Source organism: Austrofundulus limnaeus, unplaced genomic scaffold (assembly GCF_001266775.1).
Source record: "Austrofundulus limnaeus strain Quisiro unplaced genomic scaffold, Austrofundulus_limnaeus-1.0 Scaffold241, whole genome shotgun sequence".
Lineage (NCBI taxonomy): Eukaryota > Metazoa > Chordata > Actinopteri > Cyprinodontiformes > Rivulidae > Austrofundulus > Austrofundulus limnaeus.
The window spans coordinates 633,788-643,900 of record NW_013952643.1 but is presented as its reverse complement, the minus strand read 5'-3'; the positions used below and the strand labels follow the sequence as shown (position 1 = coordinate 643,900).

At 41.5% G+C, this 10,113-nt stretch overlaps 1 protein-coding gene across 1 annotated transcript in view; it reads left to right on the top strand.

Annotated features, from left to right (window-relative positions):
• The window catches only part of LOC106525800 (chloride anion exchanger), a 32,601-nt gene that overhangs the window by 4,365 nt on the left and 18,123 nt on the right, over positions 1–10,113 (top strand). Inside the window, exons 2-9 of the mRNA XM_014020138.1 lie at positions 1,349–1,488; positions 4,056–4,166; positions 6,335–6,495; positions 8,553–8,717; positions 8,805–8,957; positions 9,253–9,335; positions 9,429–9,431; positions 9,504–9,507. Of these exons, the coding sequence (XP_013875592.1) occupies positions 1,349–1,488; positions 4,056–4,166; positions 6,335–6,495; positions 8,553–8,717; positions 8,805–8,957; positions 9,253–9,335; positions 9,429–9,431; positions 9,504–9,507 (820 nt within the window). The remainder of the gene's footprint in view (positions 1–1,348; positions 1,489–4,055; positions 4,167–6,334; positions 6,496–8,552; positions 8,718–8,804; positions 8,958–9,252; positions 9,336–9,428; positions 9,432–9,503; positions 9,508–10,113) is intronic.

The window sequence follows — 10,113 nt, the reverse complement described above, 5'->3', positions numbered from 1 at the left end:
ATAATCTTACACATTCTGAAAACAAGATTATTATTCTTACACAATCAGTTCTTATTTAGTAAATCAGCCTCAAAACAAGATCAAAAAGACTTTTTGGCTGGATATAAGATTTTAAAACTTGGTAAGATGGACATTTTTTGCAGTGAACTTCAAGGGCTACGTCCTCCGAAGGCCTTATTTGTCGGCCCTGCTCCACAACGGAGGCTGTCCAAATATGAATACTCCTTCAGTGTGGCCGACAAAAGCATCCTCCTTGTTCCCAGATTTGAGTTGGAGCCTTCTCGACCTAGCCTATCCCATGATGCATTGCAGGCCAACCAGAGATTTTTTTTATTTTTATTTTTTTTGCTTGTAATGGCGGATGAAGTCAGAGAAAGGAATCCAGTTTTTTTTTTTAAATAGACCGGTATATATTTTGAAAGTTTCAAGCGATTGTGTTCTTAACGCTTTTCTCATTTGCATAGACATTTTTTAAATTTTATTCATGTCAGAAATCAAAACATGTATGAAACATAAACAWGCATGTACGGTGGATCCATTAGTTCTTCAAATATTGCCTTTAAGCTAATTTTGTTCATGTATGATATTTTTAATACTAATATATTGATAATTTCAAACTTTTTGTGCTTCTGTTTAGCATTGCTGACAGGACATACGCTGTGGTTAGGGCGGGCATTAAGCTGAAGGCTAGACCGTCCAAATTTAGAGCTTTACAGCATTTCCGGTCTTCGCAGTTGACTAAGGACCTGGCCCACCTAAACCGTGTAGGCCGGGTCATTCGAAGGACGCCACCCCTGAATTTAGACACAGCTGAAGTCTCATGGCAGCAAAAGCATACATCAGACACACATTGCCAAAGAGTAAAAAGTACGTTTAGAAAGGGAGGAAAGGGAAAAAAGACATATATTGCATCTGATATCGCCATTGCAAGATTTTCTAATTTTGTGCAGCTCTAAACTTGGCCTTGTGGCTTCCCTGTCATCAGTTAACAATCTAAAGCTCTAAACAGACAATACTTCTTTAACAAATTGTTTTTATTAAGCTTACTACAGGCATAAAACTATAACTACACTGTCTCAAAATTACACTCGAGAAAAATAATTAGAAAGAAATACAAAACTTAATGTAGATAGTTGATTGTTGGGGTTGAGAACAAGATGTTGTACGCTGTTGTTCCATCCATCACTTTCACCAAAACACAACAGTTTAATAGAATAAAGTAAAAGTAAAATAAAACGACAATCAGTATCCTTTTAACAGAGTTTAAATTCCTAACATTTTTTTGTCTAGTACTCTTGAATCGTTGCTCTTGTTTTGTGTAGTAAAGTCAGTTTGTGTGTCATTTTAGGTGTGACTCTAAACGAGCCAAGAGTGCAGCTCTGTCTCTTCTGCCAGTGATTGGGTGGATGAAGATCTACAGGATCAGGGACTGGCTCCTCAATGACGTTGTGTCAGGTGTCAGCACAGGACTGGTAGCTGTCCTCCAAGGTAAAAGTCAACAATCTTAGTCCAACATTCACAAGAGTCTCCACGTATATTTTTGGATTTGTTGCCTGAGAGGTTACCACATTATTTAGGATCGGCTTTAACATAAACAGGGCTTTTAAAAATTACACAAACTGAATACACACTTCAAAACATGTCTTTTGCAGAAAGGGATTAATAAATGTGAAACTGCTCTTCTTAGTTGCAATCATCACACCTGTGTTCTTTGTTTCTGCTAATCGAAGGAATGTTGATTACTGTTTGCTTCWTTTTTCTTACATCATTGACTTATGTTCAGACATGATGTTCCTCAGGGACAAACTGTGACTAGCACAATGACAGAACATCACTCAGGCTCAGATCAGAAAGGTGTTCCTCACAGTTCTGCCAGTCCAGGTACTTTTACTACCCAGGCAGGCACTTAAGTCCTCCATAAGAATGATGGAGTCCCCAGCTGAAGCACCTTCCAGCATCCTCTCCAGAGACTTAAAGAAAAATGGTTACTCTGGCACAAACAAAAGTAAGAGATCACTTGAAGGCAAGCTCAGTGCATAGGCAGTGTACGAAAATGCTTAGGGCACCATCCAGCTAGGAGACGTCACAAATGGGGAATAAAGTAACTTTTTTTTTCTTCCGCTTATCCGGGATCGGGTCGCAGGGGCAGCAGCCTAAGCAGATAAACGTCCCTCTTCCCAGCCACTTGGGCCAGCTCGTCTGGGAGAATCCCAAGGCATTTCCAGGCCAGCTGGGAAACATAGTCCCTCCAGCGTGCCCTGGGTCTTCCTCTAGGTCTCCTCCCAATGAGATGTGGCCAGAACACCTTACCAAGGAGGTGTCCAGGAGGCATTCCAACCAGATGCCCGAGCCACCTCAACTGGCTCCTCTCGATGTGGAGGAGCAGCGGCTCTACTCTGAGTYCCTCCCAGATGACCAAACTTCTCTAAGGGAGAGCCCAGACACCCTGCAGAGGAAACTGATTTGGTCGCGTGTATCTGCGATCTTGTTCTTTCGGTCACTACCCAAAGCTTGTGACCATAGATGAGGGTAGAAGCGTAGACTGGCCAGTAAATCCTTAACCTGGTTTCTAAAGATAAAAAAATAATATTAAAGACAAAACTATTTAATTGTGTATGTGAATGCAGATAAATCAGTCAGCCAGCAGTGCCAGCTTGACACCAGATCTGGCCCACATCTGTCTGCTATGTGAGCATGCTGTGGGTTGAGATGAGCCAGACTCTAAACCTCACGCCCAAATGCAGGCCCCTTTCCCACCTGAGAGGTTTATTTTAAATGTCCCAGACACTAAAAGTCTGAATCAAAATGCCAAGGCCTTTGACTGCCACCCATAGCACACATCACCTGACCCATATGGCCCCTCCTGCAGGTGTTGGGTTCAGAGGAAGGCTAATTTATGTTATTCATTTAGGATAAGCTTGGTCAGGCTCCATGAGTAGAGGCTCAGTCTCCAGTAACTCTTCAACAAACCCCTCCAAGGTCTGGCTCTAAGGTGAGGGGAAGGATCTAGAGCTCTTTGCTGTTGTCTTTTTAGAATTAAATAGTGTAAAGCAGGGCTATTCAACTATACTGCTCCGGGGGCCACGGTTACTGCCTGTCAACAACTGAGGGGCCGAACATCCAGCAACGAAAGTTATTATGTAAATAAACCAAGTATTACAAAGATCTGTTACCTTTGAAATATTTGATTTTGCTGCATTTAATCATGAATACAACACAGAGCTCTATAAAAGTAGTGATAATTAAACATTATCAAAAACAAAAAGAACACATTATACCCCCATTTGACACAAATAKTTTGACATCTCTGACTTGCCAAATTTTTAAACTTCACTTTCATCATTTTATCTTCAACTGCTTGTTGTTTTAACTGTCTTGGATGTTCATAGAAATGGTTTTTAGCAGCTTCTAGCCAAGATTCTGACGTTTCTGTAGATACCAAACATGTCAATGTTTAACTAAAATAACTTAGAGTAATTAAAGTAGAAAACCGGGGTTTTGGGCTTAAAAGATGAATGAACCAATTGGTGAGCTGCCAGTTGAATAGCCCTGGTGTAAAGAAACCAGGTTAAAAAGCACTCAGTGATGCAAACTATACAAAGAATTAGGCTTGAAATGTAAATATATAAGATACACAGCATCTAAAGCCCCAGTCATATATATTTGGTATAGCAGAAATCAGGATTCAAACTGGATGCAGCCTGAATACTTAAAATGTAACAAAAATGCCTCAATAATTGTACCTACTGTTTAAAAAGCTGCAGAATCTAACATTTTCTATAGCAGAATCCTGTTTTTCCGGTGTTCTGGGGTTGCAGCACTTGTGCCCCATCTATGGATGTTGTTCTAGACCTTGGTTTCTTTGACATGTAAAAAAAAAGTTTTTAAATAAATTTATGTTGACCAATACAAACTTTTTATGTGATTTTCTGTGATTTTATATACTCTCAAGTCAAATTAAATTAAATAAGGAGAATCAGGACATGACTATGATAACATTCTGAATATCTGTAAATATATTTATTTATTCGTTTATTTATTTATTTGTGTTGAAGGTCTGGCCTACTGTCTGCTGGCTTCTCTGCCCCCCTGGTACGGCCTTTTTTCAGCCTTTTTTCCAGTTGTCATCTATTTCTTCCTGGGCACATCACGACACATCTCAGTGGGTAAGGCCAGCACAGCTCTTTTTTTTTTTTTTTTTATTCAGGAACCACTTTTATTTGTTTCTATTTTGCTCTAAAAGATCCAGGCTTTGCAGCAGTCTTTAACTGGGCTTAGACAATGGTTTCCCAGTTTTCTGAAGGTCTTTCAAAGTTGTTATTTTGTTGTTTTCATTTTAAAACCAGTTCTTGGACATGATCAAACTGTTAAGGTTTTGTCACGCTGTGATGTTTTAGACAACATATCCCATCCGTCCATCTGTCCATTTTCTTCCGCTTATCCGGGGTTGCGTCACAGGGGCAGCAGCCCAAGACCCAGACTACCCTCTCCCCAGCCATTTGGGCCAGCTCATCTGCGGGAATCCCAAGGCTTCCTCCTGCATGTCCTGGGGCTTTCTCTGGGTCTTCTCCCAGTGGGACGTGCCCGGAACACCTCACCGGGGAGGCATGCAGGAGGCATCCTAACTAGATACCTGAGCCATCTCAACTGGCTCCTCTCGATGTGGAGAAGCAGCAGCTCTACTCTGAGTCCCTTCTGGATGACCGAGCTTCTCACCCTATCTCTAAAGGAGAGCCCAGACACCCTGCGGAGGAAACTCATTTTGGCTGCTTGTATTCGCAGTCTTGTTCTTTCGGCCACTACCCAAAGCTAGTGACCATAGATGAGGGTAGGAACGTAGACCGAGTGGTAAATCGAGAGCTTCCCCTTCTGCCTTAGCTCTCACTTCACCACGATGAATCATCACTGCAGATGCAGCACCAATCTGCTTATCAATCTCCCGCTCCATTCTTCCCTCAATCATAAAAAATATACTTAAACTCCTCCACTTGGGGCAGGACCTCTTCCCTGACCCGGAGGTGGCACTCTACCATTTTCTGGCTCAAGACCATGATCTCGGGTTTGGAGGCACTGATCCATATCCCAGCTGRTTCACACTCAGCTGCAAACCACTCCAATGAGAGCTGAAGATCATGGTGTGATGACGCAACAGAACCACATCATCTGCAAATAGCAGAGATGGAATCCTGAGGCCACTGAACCAGACTTCCTCCACCCCTGGATGCACTGAGAAATTTTGTCCATGTCAATTATAAACAGAATTGGTGATAACGGGCAGCCCTGGCTGAGTCCAACTCCCACTCTGAATGGGTCCAACTTACTACTGACAATGTGAACCAAACTGTTGCACTGCTTGTATRGGAACTGAATTGCCCATAACAATGGACGCACAATCCCATACTTGTGTAGCACCCTCCACAGAGTACATTGACGAACATGATCAAATGCCTTCTCCATGTCCACAAAACATATGAAGACTGGATGGGCAAACTCCCATGACCCCTCAAGGACCCTTGTAACGGTAAGAGTCATCCAGTGTTCCATGGCCAGGACAGAACCCACATTGTTCCTCCAGAATYTGAGGTTTGACTATCAATCGGAGTCCCATGTACAGTACCCCTAAATAGACATTACCGGGGAGGTTAAAGAGAGTGATTCCTCTGTAATTGGAGCACACTTTGGTCCCCTTTTTTAAAGAGGGGAACCACCACCCCAGTCTGCTAATCCAGTGGCACTGCCCCCAATGTCCACGCGACGTTGCAAAGGCATGTCAATCAGGGCAGCCCCACAACATCCAGAGCCTTGAGGAAATCAGGGTGGATGTCATCCAACTCTGGAGCCCTGCCGCCATGGAGCTTTTTCACTACCCCAGCGACCTCAGCTCCAGCTATGGACGGACCATCCTCAAAGTCCTCAGACTCTTCTTCCTCCATAGAAGAAGTGGGAAGATGTGGGATTGAGAAGGTCCGAGAAGTATTCCCTTCCTTTCACCTCCCARTGACATCATTGTTTGAGGTCAGCAGCACCCCACCTTCACTGAGCACAGTGTTTAGTGAAGTGCTGTTTCCCTCACCTTAGCTGTGGAATGGTTTGCCAGAATCCCCTTGGAGCTGATCGAGAGTCTTTGTCCAAGGCCTCACTCCTCCCACATCCGAGCTTTTGCCTCAGCAATGGCCAGGCCTGTGGCCCACTTGGCCTGCTGATACTCCTCAGYTACCTCTGGAGGTAGCTGAAGAACCAGTAACATAAAGATCTTAAAGAAATGAGTAGTGGCATCGTGTTTTGACTTAATACACTATCTGCTTTCTGAATAAATCACTCTTCTTGTATGCAGGCCCGTTCCCAGTCCTGTGTCTGATGATTGGTTCAGTGGTCACTCGACTCGTTCCAGATGAGGGGCCACCTCTCAACATCACGGGGTTTGAAGATCTGACAATAGATGCACAGAGAGTGTTAGTGGCTTCCTCTGTGACCTTCCTGGTTGGTCTCATGCAGGTTGGAAACTTTRCTATAAAACAACTTTATTTTTGACAACTCTGTTTTCTATTAAGGTAAATTCTTTCACAGGTGAACTCTGGCCCTCAAGGACTACTGTCCTGCATGTCTTCCTTGGTTCTCCACTCCAATACATCTGGTTCAGTGTTTGAATTATCTCCTTGAGTTCTATAGAAACTAATTAATAACATTCATGCAAATCAGGTGGGTTGGAGCAGAGAAACAAGAAAAAACAGGCAGGATGGCAGCCTCAGAGGACTGGACGTGTATGTGTCCCATCAAACTCAGAATTAAGTCAAATCTGGTCAAAATGACCTCATCACATTTTCAGATTACTTCTTTTTATGCTACATTTTGATTCCTGGATTATCCTGATATGAGCAGTTCCAGATTTGATTGAKTTGTTTTTCTAATCAGGATAACCCATTGATATTTGGTCCATTTTTTTAGATTATTCTAACAAGGATGTTAAGAGGAAACTTAAAAGAGTGTTCCTTATTTCAAGAACTGCAATTGTCTTATTCCATTGGCAGATTATTTCACTTAATTTGATAAATTTGAGAAGATTTGGACTCAAATTAAGTGGAATAATCTACCAACGCAGTAAGACAATTGCACTTGGCATGATWTGTTGAAATAAGGAAATTTTCCAGGCTAACAAGATTAATAATATAACACGTTATGCTCTTGATTGTTTTTYGGCTCAAAATCCTGTTTTTGCTTAAACTGCTTAAAAAGTGCTTAAAATTATTTACAAATACATTTCTGATATTTCATTTAAATGACCTGTAGATTAGGTTAAGTTTTGATGTTATAAGCTAGACTTWATATATATGCAGAGGAGAAAATAAACAGAGTTTATTGGCATGAATAGCGGGTTAAATTATCCAGCAGTGTGGATAAAACCATAAGTTACGTGTTTCTTAAATTGAAACACTGGATTTAAACTTACGGTGTTTTTTTTTTTTTCGAGCCCCACGAGCTTAACTTCATAATCTGCACAGGAGAAAATTAACTTCATTGACACAAATACCAGCTAAAGTTATCCAACACGTAAGACTCACTATTTTGAAACTTAAACTTTTAAAAGACAAACATTATAGGATTTTTTTTTCACTGCTAAATAATAAGTTTTATTTTAATGCTCCTGCGACTCAGCAGCAGCTCGAGTGACAGCAACAGGTCTGAGCAGCTGTGTTTTTTCCACGCCTCTATTTATCCCCCGTTGATTACTGTTCTCTCAAAGCATGACGTCCATGACTTCTGMACTGCCAGGGGCAGTGTCAGCAGGAACGGGCTGTTCACCTATTTAACAATACTGTCTTCTAAAAATGTCTTTAAAGAGACAGCCTCAAAATGAGTTAATCTGAGACACGCCTCAGAAAAGGAGTGAAAGGCGGGCTTGTGGAATTTAAGGAGGAATTCAAACCAAAGCTTTGCAGTTTTTTTTTTTTTTTTTTTTTTTATTTACCGTTATTTTACCAGGCAAATCCCATTGAGATCTCAGATCTCTTTTTCAAGGGCAGCCTGGGCCTGAAGGCAACCTATTGTACATGTTTTTGTGTTGTGGGGGAAACCGGAGTACCCGGAGAAAACCCACGCAAGCACGAGGAGAACATGCAAACTCCGCACAGAAAGACCCCAGGTCCGAACCGGGGATCGAACCCAGGACCTTCTTGCTGTGAGGCGTCGGTGCTAACCACTGAGCCGTCGTGCCGCCAGTTACACTACATATAGACCCCAACTGAATGATTTAAATGTGAAAAAGAAGGATTTAAAAACACCATATGGCTACTTTAAATTTGAAAGGACTTCTTTTGTGATGTCTGAACTGTAGCTCTTTCTCATGTGTTCAATTCATGACTCACTATTTCTGATCAAGTTGCATCTTTTGGTGCTTAATTTACATGTTTTATTTTAATGCTTCAAATTACAGAGCAGTGAACAGAATAGTGCTTCAGTGCTGTGAGGCCTCTATTGAGAGAAAAAACTAAACAAAACATGGATTTAGTGCCAGTTTCATACCAGTAGGAGTCACTGTAAGCTCTCTGTTCCAGCTGGCGATGGGGGTCCTCCAGGTGGGCTTTGTTGTCATGTACCTGTCTGACACGCTGATTTCAGGCTTCACCACAGCTGCAGCCATCCACATCCTGGTGTCCCAGCTCAAGTTTGTGTTGGGGCTCCACGTCCCAGGCTTCAGTGGACCACTTTCACTCATCTATGTAAATACAGACCATTATCTTCTTCCTCTCAGCTTATCTGATATCAAGCAAAAAAAAAAAGGTTATTGAACGCCTCTTTTTTTTCAGACCCTGGAAAGCATTTTCACTCAGATCACATCCAGCAACGTGTGTGACGTGGTGATTGCCCTGGTGATCATGCTGGTGGTGCTGGTTGTGAAAGAACTGAATGACAGGTTCAAATCCAAGCTGCCCGTGCCCATCCCAATAGAGGTTATCATGGTGAGTGTTGTGCAACACTGGTCCTCATAAACATTTCCTCAAGACAAAGCAGGCTTTAGTTATCTGAAGGGATAAGATAACGGATTTTGGCTGTMATTTTGCAAGCCTGTAAACGTCAGTCAATAAAAGAACATGAGATCATTTCCGGCACATAAAAATGTGTTTTGCTGTATGAACATATCCAGACAGGTAAATGAAAATTTACAATTCAATTGAAAYAATAGAATCTTCATGTCTGTTAATCTAGAAACAGCTTTTAGCTGCCACATTATCTTTTTTTTTTGTTTTCCCACAGACTGTTATTGCATGTGGAGTTTCTTATGCGTTCACCTTTAAGACAAGATACGGCATTGATGTTGTTGGCTACATTCCAAAGGGGTAAGAAGTTAAAACAACAAAAAAATTAGCCACCCACCTGCTGAAAGGCAAAAATCGAGTGTTTTTTCCTGTGTCTGTGTGCTTGTCTGTTAGCCAGTAGGTCTGCAACCTGTGGCTCTGTGGCCACTTTGTAAGTCTAAAAATAACACAAAAATGRATCTTTATTAGCCTGGTAAAAACCAGCTCCRTWCGCTTTGCTKCAWACAGAGCAGARAAGKGGAACAAAAATTGAGTCGAACTGCATAGGAAGGCAAGGACCAGGCTAAATTTTTATGGTTAAAGCAGGAAAAGCTGTAGTTTTTCTTTTGTCCAGTTTTCTGCAATATGTAAATATTTCTGTAATGTAATGTTAAGGAACAAACATCAATCCATTTGTCCTAAATTGTTTGTTAGTCACTTCGTTCATTTAACTTTCAGGCATACGTGTTGTTTTTCTCTGGAATCTACTAGAGCAGAGGTTCCCAAACTTTTTGTCTTCTGACCCACAAAATATTCATGACAAAAACTTGTGACCCCAAATATTACTGGTCTGAGTACACAAACTCCGTTTATAACCCTAAAAACACAGGCTTTTTGACAATCTAAACAGCTTGTACACACATAAATACTTATTTATACTTATTTTGCGTTTTGGTAATAATTATAGGGAAAATATTACAGCAGCAATTATTTTATTACCCTTTTAAATGGATTTCTGGAGATTATCCAAGGTGCTTTATGAGCCAAAATTGGGTCCCAAGCCCAACTTTGGGAACCAAAGTGCAGTGGTTCCCAAATT